Genomic DNA, 19296 nt, shown 5'->3' with positions numbered 1-19296 from the left:
AAGTTCCCTCTGTAGTTACACACTTGTTCACCTGGGTGTGCTCAGGTTTCCTGACCTTCAAACTGGGGAGCCATGGCAACTAAAAAAAAAACTCAACTTTGTTATGTAAAAGTTGAACCAGATTGGTCTGGTGCAGTTGCAAGAGCCCTAGGGTTCTTTGTAATCCTCTGACCACTCACTGTATTGTAGAAAGTCAGAGGGTAGGTACTCTAATTTATTTATTTTTATACTCTCAAGCAATAGAATAGTGAGAGGTATGTAGTAATTGCACAGTAAATGCTTTTTTACATTGATTCATTGAGTGTTCTGCTGCATTTATTGTAATTACTTAGTTTCATTAATCCATCAGTTACTTACTGAGGGTCTGCTATATTCCAGAGACTTCCTATGCCTTACTAGTTACCACTTCAAGTGAAGTATAGAAGCCTTCCTTCCCTTTAGGTGTCTTTGCCCTCTTCACTTTTATATATTTGTTTTGAGTTTTTTTTCTGTGGCCATTGAGCATCACATCAGATGGCATTATAATTTTTGCTTCAATCATCAAATATGATTTAAGAAACCCATGAGAAGGATAGTTTATTATACATGCATATTTTTTGTTCATCCCATTGTAGATACGAGAGCTTCTGGAGTTCTGAGTTCTTTTTGTTATTATTTCCTTATTTAGAGAACTTCCTTCAGCCATGCTTTAAGAGTATGTGTTCTAGTGACAAATTTTCATAATTTTCCTTTCTGTGGAATGTTTTCCTTTCTCCTTATTTCTGAAGGATATTTTCACCGGATGTAAATTCATATTTGACATTTCTTTCCTTGGCACCTTAAAAATGTTCTGCTTCCTGCTGACTTCTATGGTTTTAGCTGATAAATCCACTGTTTGAATTTTTGTTCCTTTCTAAGTAGTGCATTGTTTCTCACTGGCTGCATTCAAGATTTTGAAGATTCTTTGTCTTTAGTTTTCAGAAGTTTATTGTGTGGCCTGACATGGAATTCTTTTAAAGTTTATCCTATTTGAGAGTCATTCAGTTTCTTGAATCTGTGTTTTGTCAAATTTGGGAAATTTTCTGTTATTGTTTCTTTTTCAGATGCTTTCTTTCTCTTCTTTCCTTCCTTTTAGGAAGCCAATTATATATGTATTAGTTCACTTATTTCAGAGCTTCCTGAAACTGATTAGTATTCAAAGTTAATAATTCTATCCTCAAATGTGTCTCCATTCTACTATTGAGCCCATCTAACACTTTTAAAAAATTTCTGTTATTGTATTTTTTAGTTCTGTATATTCCATTTACTTTTTGAAAATTTCTATTTTTAGATTTTCTGGTTTTTTTCACTAGTTTCAAGAGAATTTATAATTGCATGCTGAACCATTTTTATGATGGCTACCTTAAAATTCTTGTCAGATAATTCTAACATCAGATTCATTTCATTGTTGGCATCTGTTGATTGTCTTTTCACATTCAAGTTGTGATTTTCTTAGGTTCTGGTGTCACAAGTGATTTTCACTTATATCCTGATCATTTTGAATATTATATTATGATACTCTGGATAATATCTAGTCTTTATATTTAGGCAAACAATCTCTCTTTTGGGAGTAGCATGAGGGCTGGGCGAATGCATATGTTCGTTTAGTCTCCTCCGGGGTCCTGCAGTCACCTTCTGTCCAAAAGGGAACACTAACTCCTGCCACTTCATTGCAGATGAATGAAGTAGACGTTCAGTGCCCCCTTTTGCCTGAGTGAGGCACCAACCTGTACTGTCTTGTTGCCTCCAAGATGCGTGTAAGCTTAGCTCCTTACTGCGTCCTGTTGAACTAAGGAGGGAAGAGTGGAGAGCTGATTTATACTTCTCTGTTGCCATGAAGTAGAGTGAAATCTCAGCTTCCTGTCCAACCTCATGGACACTGACTCAACAGGGGAATTGGAACACTGCTGGCTTTTGCTGAGTGGAGAATGGAAGATCAGCTCTCTGCTTGGTTCCTCTGAAACTGCAGAGAGGGGTGGTCTTTTCATTGGTGGAAATCGAGTGGAAAGATTTTCTGTTGTTAGGTTGCTGTTTTCCTAGTCTTGTGGTGAGGGGAAACAAGCTTCTGGAGCTTTTCTGTTTTGTGCCTCTCATTGGCTCCAGAGTGAAGCTTCTCCAGCACCCTGTCCTGAATATCTAGGAGACAATAGGGAAATCTGGGTGTGCTGCTCTTTATTCCTGTGGTTTCTGGGTTGTCTGCCTTCTTTGTTCTACGTTTTAGTCTTTCAGTGCTTGCTTGTGCAGGGTTTATAGATGAGAGAGGGAGAAGCTGGAAGAAATGGTCTACTCATCTTGGTCTTATTTATGAAATGGAAGATTATTTGATTTTTTTTTTTTTTGAGTTGGAGTCTCTGTCATCAACCTGGAGGGCAGTGGCATGATCATGGCTCACTGTAGCCTCAACACCCTGGGCTCAGGCAGTCCTTTCACCTCAGCCTCCCTAGTAGCTGGGACTACAGGCACGTACCACCATGCTCAGCTTTTTTTTTTTTTAATTTTTGTAGATATGAGAGCTTGCTATGTTGTCTGGGCTGGTCTTGAACTCCTGGGCCCAAGCAATCCACTTGCCTCGGCCTCCCAAAGTGATGGGATTACGGGCATGAGCCACTGTGCCCAGCCTTATGTGCTTTCTTTGTTGTAGATTTTGGGAATAATTGGACTTGTGATGTAGAATATTGAATCTTTTGGAAATAAATGCATTTAAATGCTGAATGTTATTTATTGTACAATAGAATTCAAAAGCAGGAAGTGGAGGAAAATCACAAATTACTTGGGATAATCCTAAAGAATTAGAAGGCTACATCCAAATACTCCAAAATGCTGCTGAACGACTTGCCACTGAAAATAGAAAACTAAGAAAATGGCACACTACATTTTGTGAAAAGGTATATTTTATTTATAAAATTGAGTAAACTATGAATAGTATTAATGAATGAATTAATATATGAATAGTATTAATTAAAAAATAATTAAGATACAATTTAAAACATTTTTGAAATAATTTGAGGCTTAAAGTTGCAAAAATATTGCAGAGTTCACATTTTACCCTTCACCCAGGTTCCCCTAGTGTTTACAACCTTAATACGGTTATCAATCCAGGAAACAGACAAGGTTGGGTGTGTTTAGGAGCTAAACAATGGGTACACATGGACATAAAGATGGAAACAGTAGACGCTGGGGACTTCAAAAGGGGTGAGACGGAGTGGGTTAAGAATTGAAAAACTGTCTCTTGGGCATTGTGCTCATTATTTGGGTGATGGGTTCTCTAGAAGCCCAAACCCCAGCATCACCCAATATACCCATGCATCAAACCTTCACATGTACCCCCTCAATCTAAAATTTATAAAAAACAAACAAAAACTAAAAAAAGAATACACTCTCTAATTTGTCAAAATAATAGAAACCTTGTAACAACAACAACAAACAAACAGACTGGTTTTGAATTTTACAACTTTTTCCAAAAACATCCTTTTTCTTTTCCAGGACACAGGCCAGGATCTCACTTTGCATTTAGTTGCTGGGTCTCTGGAGTCTCCCCCTCCTCAGTCTTTCCTCGTTTTTCATGATTTTGTTGAGAACTGGTCAGTTATTTTGTAGAATCTCTCTTGATTTGGGATTATATGATGTTTCATGATGAGACCGAGGTTATGCAGTTTTGGCAGGAATAGCACAGAAGTGAGTGAAGCTTTGCCCTGCTCAGTACATCCATCGGGGGTCAATATGTCATATTGTCGGTTGACTTAAACTTGCTCACTTGGTGAAGGTGGTGTCATCAGGTTTCTCCACTGAAACTTGACTGTTTTCCAGCAATATTTTGGATGCTCATGCTTTAATTTTTAATAGGTGGTTGCTCTTATGAATATTGATCTACTTCGGCAGCAACAGCGCTGGAAAGATGGATTACAAGAACTGAGGACTGGCTTAGCAAGTGTGGAAGCACAGGTAGAGTGTGCTACTTCGCGTCTCTACTTTGAAATATGACCTTTGCAGGATGTGAATATAGTATATGAATTGATGAGACATTCCTAAAGGTTATCTTTAAATCTTTTCTAATTTCTAATAAATCTGGGTTTTCAAAAACTGAATTATATATAAAGACCATACATTAACAGTGAGTTTATGTTTGAAAAAATACAAAAATAAGTTTCTGTTTATCTTTTGGAACACCAAATCCCTCAATTCAGAGTTTGTAGTTTTTCTGACTTGGTGTTTAATTATCTAATACTTCTTAGTTCTCTTTTAGGTGATTATAACATCCATAGGACACAAAGTTAACTTTAGGCAGAAGCTTAATAATCTAAATGACTTTATTTCACAGTTTTTTTTCTTTTTGGGGGTAAAATTTCAGTTCTTTTTATATTCGTATGTCAGAGATGATGTATATAAAGGTGACTAGAACAGAGCCTGTTACACAGTAGGTGGTAATGGGATCTTAGCTGAATATCACCAGAGGTCTCACACATTTACATATATTTTGAGTTTTAAGAACTTTAAGAAAAACATCAAAAGTGCTAAAATTGGTATATAGGGTTGTATAGAAGCAAAAATGTATGTAAACTATCCTCAGCATTCTAATATTTTAAATTTCTTATGTTTTTAAATGTATAGTGGATTTTTTAGAAAGTGGGATGGGAAGAGAAAAGCTATATTTTATGGGAATTTTTGAAAAAGGACTAAGAAGTTCACAAAATAAACAATTGTTTGTGGTAACACATCATAAAATAAAGTCTAAATGTAAAAGTAATTTAATATTTGTTTGGTTTTTAAATTTTACTGATATTTTTGATCACACGTAAGCAGCCCAACATCACACAAAGGGGAGCGGGAAAGGCAAGATCACCTAAATCCTAGTTTCAGTAGAAAAATCCAGGCCACTAAGATAAAGATAAAGTCACAATTGCAGGATATAGAAGACAAGAATATCACAGAAAAAATCAACAAGACAAAACCTGGTTCTTCGAAAGGATCAATAAGATTGATGGACCCATGGCCAGACAGATTATAAAAAACAGAGAGAGAGGAAAAAGTCCAAATAGACACAATTAGAAATGAAAAAGACAAAGTCACAAATGACACTGAAGAAATTCAAAACATTATCAGAGATTACTATGAACACCTGTATGCAAGTAAACTAGGAAATATAAAGGAAATGGAGGACTTTCTGGCATCACACGACCTCAACAGTTTGAAGCAAGAAGAAATTGAAACTCTAAACAGTGCAGTAACAATTCAGGAAATCAATTCAATCATAAGAAGTCTCCCCACCAAAAAAAGCCTGGGACCATATGACTTCCCAGCTGAATTCTACAAGATATACAAAGAGGAGCTATTAACAATTTTAAAGAAAGTACTTCAGGCAATTGAGAAAGATGAAATACTTCCTAACTCATAGAATTAACATCACACTGAATCCCAGACCTAACAAAGACCCAACAAGAGAGAGAGAATTACAGAACAATCTCCTTCATGAACATAGATACAAAAATTCTCTACAAGATTCTAGCAAATTGGATTCAGCAACATATATCAAGGATTATCCACCATGATCAGGTGAACTTCATTCCCCGGATGCAGGGCTGGTTCAACATTCACAGGCCTGCAAACATAATTCAGCACATTAACAGATAAAACCGAGAACCACATGATCATCTCATTAGATGGAGAAAAAGCATTTGGCAAAATCTACATTCCTTCTTGATAAAAACCCTTCAGCACCTAGGCATAGAAGAAACATTCCTTAAAACAATATGAGCCATCTATGATAAATCCACAGCCAACATTTTGCTCAAGGGACAGAAGCTGGAAACATTCCCCCAAAGAATGCAAACCAGGTAAGGATGTCCACTTTCACCCTTCACATTCAGCATAATGCTGGAAATCCTAGCCAGAGCAATCAGTCAAGAGAAGGAAATTTGGGGTATCCAAATAGGAAAAAAGGAAGTTAAGGTATCCCTCTTTGCAGACCATATGATTCTACACCTAGAAAATCCTATGGAGTCTGTCAAAAGCGTCCTCGCATTGATAAATAAGTTTCGTAAAGTTTCAGGTTACAAAATAAATGTGCAAAAGACAGTTGCATTTCTATACACCAGCAACAAGCAAGTGGTGAACCAAATGAAAAACACAATGCCATTTATAGTAGCCACACACACAAAAAAATAAAAATAAAACCTTGGCATCCACCTAACCAAAGAAGCGAAAGACCTTTACAGTGAGAACTACAGAATGCTGCTCAAGGAAGTTAAAGATGGCACAAAAATGGGAAAAAAAAATCTCACTCTCATGGAGTGGAAGAATCAATATTGTCACAGTGCTCATCCTACCTACCCATGACAATCTATAGATTCAATGCAATACCCATCAAATTACCAACATCATTTTTCACAGACATGAAAATGACAATACAGAAATTCATATGGAAACAACAAAGAGCAAAAATAACCAAAACAATTCTCAGCAAAATGAACAAATCTGAAGGTATCACATTTCCAGACTTCAAACTTTATTACAAGGCTACAATAACCAAGACAGCATGGTACTGGTACAGGATTAGGCACAAAGACCAATGGAACAGGACAGAGATTCTAGAAGTAAAAACACGGTCTGTCAACCAACTTATCTTCGACAAAGCAACCAATAAGAAGTACTGTGGAGCCGGGCTCGGTGGCTCAGCCTGTAATCCCACACCTTTGGGAGCTGAGGTGAGTGGATTGCCTGAGCCTGTGGGTTTGAGACCCACCTGGGCAACTTGGAGAGACCTCACCTCTACAATAAATCAAAAAATTAGCCAGGCGTGGTAGCGTGCACCTGTAGTTCCAGCTACTTGGAAGGTTGAGGTGGAAGGATCGCTGGCGCCCAGCAGGCGAGGCTGCAGTGACCGGGAGCGGCCACTGCACTCCAGTCTGTGCGACAGAGTGACACTCCAACTCAAAAAAAAAAAATAAATAAAAGTACTGTGGAAAGTAGACCATAGTAAGCAAACGGTGCTGGGAAAACTAGCTAACCAATGCAGAGCAATGAAACTGGACCCTTACCTGTCACCATATCCAAAAATCAACTAAAAATGCACCAAAGACATAAAACCTCAAACTGTAAGAATCCTAGGAGAAAATGTGGGAAACACCCTTATGTACACTGGAGTAGGCAACAAATTCTTGACCAAGTCCCCAAAAGCTAATGCCATAGAAACTAAGAAAGATAGACAAATGGGACCTCATCAAACTGAAAAGCTTTTGTACAGTGAAAGAAACCATCAAGAGAATAGTAACAACCCATAGAATGGGAAAAAATATTTGCAAATTGTGCATCTGACAAAGGTCTAACATTCAGGATCTACAAGGAACTTAAGTAAAAGGAATAATACAAACACCCCATTAAAAAGCGGGCAAAGGACATAAAAAGGTTCTTCTCAAAAGATGACCTACAGGTGGCCAATAGACACATGAAAAAATGTTCAGCCTCACTTATCATCAGAGAAATGCAAATCATAACTATAATGAGGTATCACCTAACTCCAGTAAGGATGGCTATCATTAATGAGTCAAAAAACAAGTGCTGATGTGGAAAAAAGGGAATGCTTCTATACTCTTGGTGGGAATGCAGGCTAATTCAATCTCGTTTGAAGACAGTGTGGTGATTTCTAGAAGAACTAAGAATTAATCTTCCATATGATACAGCAATCCCTCTTCTGGGAATATACCTGGAGGAACATAAATTGCTCTACCAAAAAGACATCTGCACATGCATGTTTATTGCCATACTATTCACAATAGCAAAAACATGGAATCAACCCTGCTGCCCATTGAAAGTAGACTGAATAAAGAAAATGTGGTACATGCACATGATGAAGTTTTATGTAGTCATAAAGAATAATAAAATCATGGACTTCATAGCAACTTGGATGCAGTTGGAGACCATCATACTTAGTGAACTATCACAGAAACAGCTGAATACTATATGCTCTCACTCATAAGTGGGCCCTGATTATTAGTCACATTAGAACAAGGGTGGGATAAGCAGTTGCTGGGCACTTCTAGGGGAGAAAGGAAGGGAGGAGGCAGGAAGCACCTGACAACACACTGGGGTCCTGGTCCCCTACCGGGGGGAATAAGGGTCGTTAGATGTCCAAACTTCACCTGCGTGCAGCCTACTTACAGAGTTAATCCTCACTTGTACCCCACAACTCTATAATAAATAAATTAAAAATATAAATGCATTTTACTGAATTTCTTACATCCTTACATCTATATGTTGTTTATATGTGATATATATTATATATGTATTTATGAAGATTAGAGATTTTCATATTTGACTACATAAGTCTATATTAAAAGTACTAAAAGTAGTCATTAAGGCGGTACATGCTTTAAGATTTGAAAAATGAGGTGAGTTTTTTTGTGTGTGTGCTTATAATTGTGTTTTATGTGACATGAAAATGTTAAATGAAAAAAATCTCTCCTGCCTAATTTTAAATAAAAAATGTGAATGTCACAGGGGTTCCAAGCAAGGGACATGTGTGCATGGAAACAGCACTGGAATCACCAACTGTACAAAGCTCTGGAGCATCAGTATCAGATGGGCTTAGAAGCACTTAACGAGAATCTGCCAGAAATCAACATAGACTTAACTTACAAGTAAGATGTTGCTAAACCCGAGTTTAATGTTCAACGGATGGTTTTCTAATAATTTATGTTTTAAAGTTGTTTGTTTACTTTCAGACAGGGACGATTACAATTCAGGCCCCCTTTCGAAGAAATCCGGGCTAAATATTACAGAGAAATGAAGAGATTCATCAGCATTCCCAATCAGTTTAAGGGCGTGGGTGAGGCAGGAGACGAATCTGTTTTTTCTGTTATGATTGATAGAAATGCAAGTGGATTTCTGACTATTTTCAGCAAAGCAGAAGATCTGTTTAGAAGATTATCAGCTGTTTTGAATCAACATAAGGTACAGAACATACACTTTTCCATTTTTCTATAATAAAATTTCATCTGATTCATTGAATTAACTTTGAATATACAAATGATTAACTTATATTGTGTAGCATAAAATTAAAATATCATGAACTAGAATGCCAGATTTGTAGATTTTTATCCAAATGTCTTGTGCTGCAAGTAGAAAAAAGCTATACAAATTTTATTTTGTCTTTGACTGTTTTGTGAAGATTGAAAAACTACTTTTTTTTTGTTTTTAAATTGTTGTTAACTTGAAATGTGACATGACTCTGTTGTACCAATTTTAATTCTTCTGAAGTCCTCAAATGTTAATGAAATCAGGGTGATTTAGCTGCTTATATCTGGTTAAGTGCATGACCCCTGCTAACTCCAAACATAAATCCTCATCGCATTGCTCTTTTGTATTGATCTTGAGACTAAGATTGATATAACTAAGAATTTGACCAGTTCCTTAACGCCACTGCAGTGTTTCTGCATTTTAGATTTCTAGGGTGAATCCGAATTATGAATGGATTTGTAGCCTATTGTGACTCTTGGCTTTGCAGAAGTGATTCTTTGAACTTTATATGTATCTAGTTTGAGAAGAGAATATAAAAGATTTTTATAATTTCCTTTAAAAAATTTATGATTACTGCATTTTCATATTATGTCTTTTTTCCCACGTTCATTCTTTAGGCTATGCGGTAATAATTGCATTTACATACTTAAATTTACATTTACTTGAATTCCTTACATTTGCCCCCTTTTATTGGCCCTAACAGTTAGATCCTAATCTTTCAAATGTTACTTTAATTAGTTTTATTTCTTTAGTAATATGTTTTTTGTTCTTTAAATAGGAATGGATTGTAATCGGGCAAGTTGATATGGAAGCTCTGGTGGAAAAACATCTTTTTACTGTATATGATTGGGAGAAAAATTTTAAAGCATTGAAAATAAAAGGGAAAGAAGTAGAACGACTTCCAAGGTATCAGAGGCTCACTTAGTACTTATATACCACAATAATTTTGGATTGTGGGTAGTAAGGGTGCTTAGGTCTACTTAGTGGCATTGAAGTTGATCAGCTTCTTATCATCTCCTAGACCTCAGCCATGACATTTGTGTATCATCTGGGTAGCACATTGCCGAGAATGGACAGGGGGAAGAGGCTTCTCTTCAGATCTGGTATGAGGAGCCAGTGTTTGGTATGCATTGGCACAGCCTGAAGTGTAGTCCAAAGCTACTAGTGAGAGCGGTTGGAGTGTTATACAGCCAGTGAGATTTCGCAGTGCTTTTGCTCTGCTCTGCTTCCTCTCAGAGTATCCCAAGAGGCACACAACAAAGTGTTCCTAATGTTGCTCTATTTGAGGGGAGTCTCATAACCTCACTGCTTGAGATCATATCCCCTTTGTTATCCGAAATTCTCACCACTGGAACCACTCCTAGCAATACGTTCCATGAGTGGGAATTTACATTTATTAATTTTAGAATGGTTGGTTTTTGAAGGTTTCTGAACAGGGGTGCATCAGTACCAAAGCTGTATATTAGGAAGGTTAATAGGGAAAGAGTGAGCTACATGGTGTAGAATAAAGAGATCTTGGAAACAGACAGGCTAGTCTGACGTGAACATTTATTGAATTAAGTTGTTGGTACTCAGAATGAGGAGGAGGAATTATGAAATCTTATTTATTGGGAGACGAGGGATGAGGAATACAGAAGAGACAAATGACTTGAGCTTTTTTTGCACTTGGGTGATTTGCATAATGGTAGTGCCTTTAATATTCGTTTGAAGAAAGGAAAAGATAAGATAGTCTTTCTTAGTGCTTGTTTATTCTCTTCTCTGTCGTCCTGTCTTTATTTCAGTCCTGCCCATCTTCTCTGGCTTAGTGCTGCCACTTGACTGCTCAGGGACCCTGTTGCTGCCTCTACTATTTGTCCCCTGCTATATAGACAACTTTTCTATGTATACTTCCTTACCAAAGTTAAACAGAACAAAACAAAGAATGCCTGCCCTACGTTCAATTTTTTATTTTACTATTTCTTGATAATAAATTAACATATATTTATCTAAGCTAATCTTGCAGCATATTTTCAAAAGTACCAATAAAATAAATATCTGCGTGTTTGTTGTGTACATGAAATATGCTGTAAGATTAGAAAAACTATATTTTAATAATGTATTCCAGATAGTGAAGTAAGAAAATAATTAGGACATTTATCTTTGATGCATAATAAGGCATCTTCCCATTCTGTCTATGGCTGAATGGAATCTCAGTCGCATGCTATGAATATTTTCAAATGAAAGGTGAATGTTGTCCAAACATTCTGTAGTCAATGAGTAAAACATTTTTGTAATTATGTCACCTTATGTTTATTCATTAGCAAAATATAATATAATGTAATTTTTAGGTTTTCCATAATCATCTATCTTCATGCATCAATTATCAGAAATCGTGTCCCTTTACGTGTCAGGATTTCAGAAATCATGTAACTTCATGTATCAAGCAATTGGCTTGTATGACTTTTGGTTGTTAGGAACTGTAGTTTTAAACCTCTCCAGCCAGTGGGGATTGAGAATAAATACATACAGCTTTAAAAGAAAACTATATTTTTATTAAAAAACTGTGCACACTTAATTCATATAACTTGCTTCCCAAAGATTTCACTGGCTTTGTGGTTTAAAAGTAGCTTTTTAAATCTTTTGACCTAAATTTTCAGATCTTTTTCTTAACTTTGTATAAGATATATGAGATTTTGCTCATATGAGCAGGTCTGGTTTAGCTTCTCTTTGCTTAGAGCATTATAATTTGCATTAGGGTACAATGCAAAGCATTAGTCTTTTTAAAGTCATATGCCATTTTTTTCTGATTTTTAAAATAATACATTGTTTCCTAAGTTTTTTAAAATATAGAAAAGTACAGAGGCAGTTGCTCTTAGCATTTGATGTTTTGGACATTAGCACATACACTTAAAAATTTGGATCATACTGTACCCTATTTTTATTTAATACTATTGTATTAGTATTTTGCCATGTTATTTATTCCTCAAAAATGTGATTTTTAATTATATGGGTACAGAATAATTTATTTAGCCATTCCTGTATTTAGCTTGTTTCTGAGTTTTCACTATTATAGTTAATAGTTTGATGAAGATAGTTGTGTGTATAAGTCTTGGAGTCTGACTTTAAAATTTCCTTAGGATAAATTCTAAAGGTGGAGCTATTAAAACAAAGGATGTGCCTATTTTAGAAATATTTGATACATAAATTCCTCTTTACAAAGGTTGCATTATATTATACTTTGACCAATAGTTCTGAGGGATCTCTTTTTGCCCACACAATTGAAATTGCAAATTAACCATTCATTAAATTTTGGTCAACTTGATAGATGGTATCTTCTTTTTTAGTGCATTAATAATTGATATTCACTTTCTATCTGTAATTCTCTTATTATTGTTTGTATTTTAGCTGCAGGAAAGTGAATTTATTTTATGGATATTTAAATAAATATATTGCATGCTGTGACAGGAGCTTGTAAACATTTAAATATATTCTGTTGATACTTCAGTAATTAATAATGTGATGCTCTTTTTAAAAAGCTGATCAAAATTGTAGTATTATAATGAAATAATTGTTCAATGAAACACTTCAAAGTAGAATGTATGAAGCATTTTTGCCAAATTAAATCAAAATGTGCTTATAGATCACTTTTGACTTACATTTTAAAATGTATTACACAAAATTATTATAGTATTATATTGGTACTCTTTTCCTCTAGTTAGTGTTTCTCATATCAAAATATGTCCATTGGCATTTTTCAGTGCTGTCAAGGTGGATTGTTTAAATATTAATTGCAGCCCTGTAAAGACTGTGATTGATGATCTCATCCAAAAGTTATTTGATCTGCTTGTTCTTTCTTTGAAGAAGTCTATCCAGGGTAAAGACAATTTTTAATTTTTATTTTCACTTAATTTTGTATGAAAAGGGATATACTTTAATAGTTGTAAAATATTAACCTCAGTGATGATTAAAAATTAAAACTGAAGTGTTATGAAATAAAATATTCTCAAAATGATCATTTAAAAAAAATAGAAAAGTCAGTGTTCAGTCCTTAACAGGTCAAAAAATTGAAGACATCTTTATTATTTGTAACCTGTGCGAGTATTAGTTGATTGCATATGTGACTGAGAAAGGTAGATGATTCTGGTATAATGTATTTATTTCTTCTTATCTCTTCAAATGACACATTATTTCCCACAGTCCAACCTTGATTCTTTTTTTCTTTAAATGGGCATGCTTTACTGTATTATATAAAGACTGAAAATGTTCCTAATCTTTAGTAAAATATACTAAGAATGAATACATTTTAATTTTTCTTAAAAATTTTAAGTGCAATGTGAAGCAACTCAACTTTCATGGGAAAAATGATTTTTGCTTAGTTTGCCTCTTGAAATTTTGTTTTATGAAAGCTAATGATAATTTAGGATTTAATAGATTCCATATAGTGATTACTTCTAACACTTGTTGACTTAGAAATTATGTAATTAAATATTTTTGGTGATAATAATAATGTTTCTTATATTTCAATGTTACCTATTCAGCTCATTTACATGAAATCGATACATTTGTCACTGAGGCTATGGAAGTCTTAACAATTTTGCCCCAGTCTGTGGAAGAAATAGGTGATGCAAATTTACAATATAGTAAGCTACAGGAACGGAAGCCAGAGGTGAGAATCACAAAGAAAAGTTATATTTATTATTATTTTTAATGTGCTGGGAATGTTTAAATTGGGATAATTTTATGTTATCATTTATAAATATATAATCTCAACATTATGAGTAGAGCCACAATAATCTGGTCCAACTGGCCAGCTCATGATTGGACTCTTGATGCTATATTAGTATAATTAAAGAGTAGTGGTAATACTTAATATTATTTTCAGAAGTATTTGTAGTCTATCTTAGGATGTGGCATATGAGAATAGAGTAAACTTAAGTAATTCATGTTGTTGCCTTTAGGGTTATAATTTTAGAATGCTGAAGTATGAAGTGAGAGCTGAATTAGCAACACACACACACACACACACACACACACGCACGCACGATGGAAGACTCATCAGTAAAGACAAAGATGAGTGATAAAGGCTCATAAAACAATATCCAGAAGGTTAGAGCTCAGAATGAACAAGCCAAAGTTTTATGAAATATATTATGGATGATTTTAATTATATTTAGAGCTAGAAGAAATAATTCAAATTAGTACCCAAACTTATATGTCCCTACTATGTGATAGACTTAAAGTTGTAAAGAGAGTTTAAAGGTGAATAAAATAATATTTCTTCCTCCTGGAAAGAATTACAAACATTTATATGATAGGCTTAAAGATATAAAAGAGGATTTAAAGGTGAATCAAGTATGTCTGCTAGAAGGTATTAACTTAAAAAGGAAGAGCTGTGGCAGTTAGCACAGAGGCATTTATTTATTTGACAGCTAGGTGTACTCTGATGTATTCCAGGCATTGGGCTGGGAGTTGGGGATGCGACTGTGAACGTGTTCTGTTCCTATGGAATGTACATTTGTTTGTGTGTGTGTGTGTGTGTGTGTGTGAAAGAGTGAGAGTGAGTGAGAAAGAGAGAGAGAGAGAAAGAGAGCAAGAGAGAGAGGAATGAGAGAAGTAGGAATAACATGAATGAGTATGCTCAACTAGGGGATGCTACTTAGGGTGAGTAATCATGGGACACCTTCTCAGAGAGATGGCATTTGAACTAAGGCCTGAAAGATAGAAGGAGACAATTATTCTGAGATTTGAGACAGGTCACTCCAAAAAGAACGGACAGCATGTACAGAGATCTTGCAGTAGAGAAGGAGCTTCTCTACCTCAAGGTACAGATAGCTAGAAATGTAATCAAGAACATTAGTTGTTAAGAAAGCATAGTATTCCTAATAAGAAAGGGATTGGCAGTAGTGGGAAACTGTCCGGGGGCAGGGGGGGCACACCTCATCAACAAGGGTACCTGCATGCTGAACATTTGTATACCTAACCCTGAATTGAACTCTACATCTTTATTTAAAAAAAATAAAGCATAGTATTCAAGGAAGAGAATAGTATGAGGTGAAATTGGAAAGGGAGGCAAGGACCGGATTATGAAGGCACCTTTAAACAATCATAATGACTTCAGATTTTTTTGTGTGTGATATATTGAAAAGTTTTAGAGGTTTTTAAACATGGAAGTGACACAGTGTCTTTTAAATTTTGATGTGGTGACTCTGGTTTTTCTGTGGAGAATGAATTGGAAAGAAACAAAAGTAGTGGGGAGGCCAGTATTACAGTGTGGTAGACGTGAGATGATAGTAGTAGCAGAGATGGGACTGAGGGATTGAAGACATATTTTAGAGTTAGAATCAAGGGGATATTCCAATGCATAAGTGGGAGGGGTGGTTAGAGAAAGAGAGATCAAAATGTCTAGGATTTTGGCTTGAGCAACTGGGAAGATGTCATTTTCTGGGATGAAGATGACTAGAGAAGCAACTGACAGTCTGAAAGAAGCTGAATGTGGAATATAAAAGTAAGGGCTAGTGATATACCTTTGGAAGTCTTCTTTATATTCACGATATTTAAGCACTCTTAAGCCTTGAGACTGGCTTAGACCACCTGGTAGAGAACAAACAGCAGAGGGTCTAAGACCAGGGTTGGGCCTTGCAAAATTTAGACCTCATGCATAGGAGGAGGAGCAAAGGAGATGAATGAAGTGGAAGGAAAGAGGAAAGTGTAACATCATACAGCCTAAGAGGAGACATGACTACTGAGAACAGTTCGCAGTTAGGCGTTGTGTGAGAGAGTATGTGAAGTGGGAAGTGGCGTGAGGTAATTGAAGAACTGGGCAGAATCTGTCATGTGCGCCACATCGAGGACCACAGACTCTTACTTTCTGGGGGCGTTGAGTAGTCGTGGCTGGACTTTATGCCCCAGGTGTCCCAGAATTCTCTTTTGGTGTGCCTCTTGTTGGCATTTAGGGTAGTCCTAGAGGCGGAGAGACTGCTAGGGAACTGTTGTGATATCTTTACAGAATAACAAATTTCGTTCACGTAGGAAATTAAAATTCTGCTAGTACTGCATGGCTTCTTAGTCCATTGGGTTTTCTGTTTCTCAGATAGAACTCATCCTGCCCAGGGATTGCAAGCTGGTCATTGAGATAGCTTTGGATTTCCTGTGTTGTCTGTTTTATTGTGTGTGCTCAGTGATATTTAAAAGTCTTTAAATATATTTTACTGCTTTGTTGAATAGTGAAAACACAGATATTAATTATAGGATACAGGGTGTTAAAAGGTTTAGAGGGAATTCAAGCAAGTTAGCACCTATTGACCTACACACAGATTGTTTAACAATCTGTTAACTATGCACAACTTTGGGCATTTCAGTCAAATACTCTGAATGCAGGAGCTTAATTTTATTTCTTCACTTGTCTCTTTCTTAATCACCTTTTTCATGACTTTCTCTTCTCTGTTGCATAGGACAATTTAGTTAACACATGCTCTTAGACAGTCACTAATTTACCTCTTTTAGAAGTTATTTATTTATTTATTTATTTATTTATTTATTTATATTTCTTAACAGGGTCTTGCTGTGTCACCAAGGCCAGAATGCTTTTTTACCTCTGATGTCTAAATACCTTCGTTGACCTTCTGTATAATAATAAATAACTATTGGAAAGTTTATACCTAGGGTTTTTTGGTTTTCCAAATCAGCATATCCTGGATTTTAACAAATTATTTAAAAGCAAAAGTCTTTATTTTATTATATTATATGTATTTTTTTGAGTCAGAGTCTTACTCTGTCACCCAGGCTGGAATGCAATGGCATACTCACGGCTACCACAGCCTCAACCTGCTGGACTCAGACCATGTTTCTGACTCAGCCTTCCAAATACCTGGAATCACAGGCATACACTACTATGACTGGCTTATTTTTTTTATTTAATGTAGAGTCGAGGTCTCACCAAGTTGCCCAGGCTGGTCTCAAACACTTGGGCTAAGGCAGTTCTCTCGTCTTCACCTCCCAAAGTGCTAGGATTACAGATGTGAGCCACCACACCTGGCCAAATAGTTTGATTTTAAAGGAGCAAATTATGAAACAAAAATTGAAATAAATGAAATTTTAGGATATTTGATAAAATAAGTTATTTACATTTTTTTTTAACCTTTAGATTTTGCCCTTATTTCAAGAAGCTGAAGATAAAAACAGACTTTTACGAACTGTGGCTGGTGGAGGTTTAGAAACAATTAGTAACCTGAAAGCTAAGTGGGATAAGTTTGAGTTGATGATGGAAAGTCACCAGCTTATGATTAAGGAGCAGGTGAGAACCTTTCAATTATTTTATTAAAATGAAAGCTTGACTTTTTTTCTCACTTAAGATTTTTTGCTTATCTTCATTTCTTTGTAGCCCAGGTTTATAAGAATTAAATGCGAGTATTAAAATTGATCTTCTCTAGTACTTTCATAGAAAAGTACTTTCTATAAATGATGATTGTTCCACACGGCTTTTCTTCACTTTTTCTCATATCAAGGAGAAACTAGTCCCATTGCAATATATACATTATTTTCAGTCTTTCAAATGAACTTTTTGTTGACCTACTGTTGATATGTATGGCTTAAGTTTATTTCTGAAACTCATGTTTTCTTTAATTACTAAATTTATTAGGATATCAGCTTGATTACTCTAATGGAGATCCCCAGAATTTCAACTTCCTTTTTCTCATGTTAGACAGTAAGCTGACATGGGGCCTCTGGCCTGTCACTTTGTTTGAGGCCCATGTTTCCTCCATCTCATTTGCTCACTGTCTTGAGAGTATCTTCGTCGATGGGTCAGTACCACATTCAGATGCTACCTATAGGGAGGACGCAGGGGAACAGAAAAAGAAAGGGGCACTGTCTGTCTTTTAAGAGCACAGCCTGGAGTTTGGACACATTTATTGCACTCATGTTTCATTGACCAGCAGTTAGTCTTATGGCCCTTAGTTGCACGGGAGACTGGGAAATACCTTCTTTAATTTAAGAGTTATGTACTCAAGTAGAACAATCCACAGTCATTGAACAAACTTTTTAAAAATTACATCACCTTGTTGGTAGTTGTAATGGGTGTGGTTAGTCACATGAACAATTTTTAAAAATGATATTGAGGGTTGACTCTTGTTACTATAAAGTTATGGTCTTATTTTATATCTGAATTATTTTATTATACTTGAAATCAATAATTAAAATGAAAACAGTCCTTTGAAAAGTTGATGTTGATATTTTTTCACTTTTAAATAGAAACTATTGGAAGTAAAAGGTGAAAATGAAGTGAGATTTTACTATCCTTTAAGTTGTTTAAACTCTATTGGCTTATAGATGGAAGTGATGAAAGGAAATGTGAAGTCACGTCTTCAGATCTATTATCAAGAACTGGAAAAATTTAAAGCTCGTTGGGACCAGCTAAAGCCTGGTGATGATATTATTGAAACTGGCCAACATAATACTCTTGATAAAAGTGCGAAGTTAATAAAAGAGAAAAAAATTGAGTTTGATGATCTTGAAGTCATAAGAAAAAAGCTGATGTATGTTTTTTCTTTAAAACTAATAGTGCTAGCTTTGAAAAAAAGTTTTTAATTTATATGTCAAGCTAGTAATTTTCTTATATCTGCTGTCTTAATTCCTTTTTATAAAATTCATCAGTTTTTAAAATACAAATAGTAAGTTCATGTTACTGCTGTTTTAGGAGTCGTGATTGGGTTATATAAGGATATTAAGAGAAAGCAAATTTTAAGAAAGGTCTAGAAATAGAATAGAAAATTAAGTTTACTTAAAAGTTGTATAACGTATTGGAATATTCACTTTTGATGACCTTATGCTTTTTAAAAACAGTGTTAAGGTTTTGAAAAAATTACTTTTAGTGCTGAGAAAAAGATTAATCTAGCAAAATAAGTAATAAGACTTCAAAGAAAAATATGGATTATAATAATATAAACTATTGAGCACTGCTTTAGGTTTGGGCTATTTAAGCAAGCATGTCCATAAAATAATTGCTTTAATAAGTGAGAGAATATTTTATTACCAAATTATTAATAAAATGGAATCATACTGATTAGATGAAGACCATCTTATATTCTACTACCCCTTTCAACTGAGAAGACTGTCTCCGCTCAGATTATGACAGACTTATAATACATACATAAAAATCTCTCTTTATATATTACCAACTCAATTATGACTCCTTTGGAAACAATGCTTGCTAATGAATCTAGTAGAGCCTGTTTATAAGTAGTAAAATTCTTACATAAAATAGCTAGTTTCCCATTGTCTGTCTCCACT

At 35.2% G+C, this 19296-nt stretch overlaps 1 protein-coding gene across 1 annotated transcript in view; it reads left to right on the top strand.

Moving 5' to 3' along the window:
* DYNC2H1 (dynein cytoplasmic 2 heavy chain 1) overlaps window positions 1–19296 on the top strand; it is a gene marked incomplete at its 3' end in the record, with an annotated part of 198461 nt that overhangs the window by 23433 nt on the left and 155732 nt on the right. Inside the window, exons 14-22 of the mRNA XM_008058276.2 lie at window positions 2751–2903; window positions 3862–3960; window positions 8512–8651; window positions 8736–8964; window positions 9809–9936; window positions 12768–12883; window positions 13548–13675; window positions 17153–17302; window positions 18337–18542. Coding sequence (XP_008056467.1) covers window positions 2751–2903; window positions 3862–3960; window positions 8512–8651; window positions 8736–8964; window positions 9809–9936; window positions 12768–12883; window positions 13548–13675; window positions 17153–17302; window positions 18337–18542 — 1349 coding nt within the window. The remainder of the gene's footprint in view (window positions 1–2750; window positions 2904–3861; window positions 3961–8511; window positions 8652–8735; window positions 8965–9808; window positions 9937–12767; window positions 12884–13547; window positions 13676–17152; window positions 17303–18336; window positions 18543–19296) is intronic.

This window comes from Carlito syrichta, unplaced genomic scaffold (genome assembly GCF_000164805.1).
Source record: "Carlito syrichta isolate Samal-C Ts95f unplaced genomic scaffold, Tarsius_syrichta-2.0.1 Scaffold303273, whole genome shotgun sequence".
NCBI classification, from domain to species: Eukaryota; Metazoa; Chordata; class Mammalia; order Primates; family Tarsiidae; genus Carlito; species Carlito syrichta.
The sequence above is the reverse complement of the archived record's forward strand: the minus strand, read 5'-3'. Positions and strand labels throughout refer to the sequence as shown.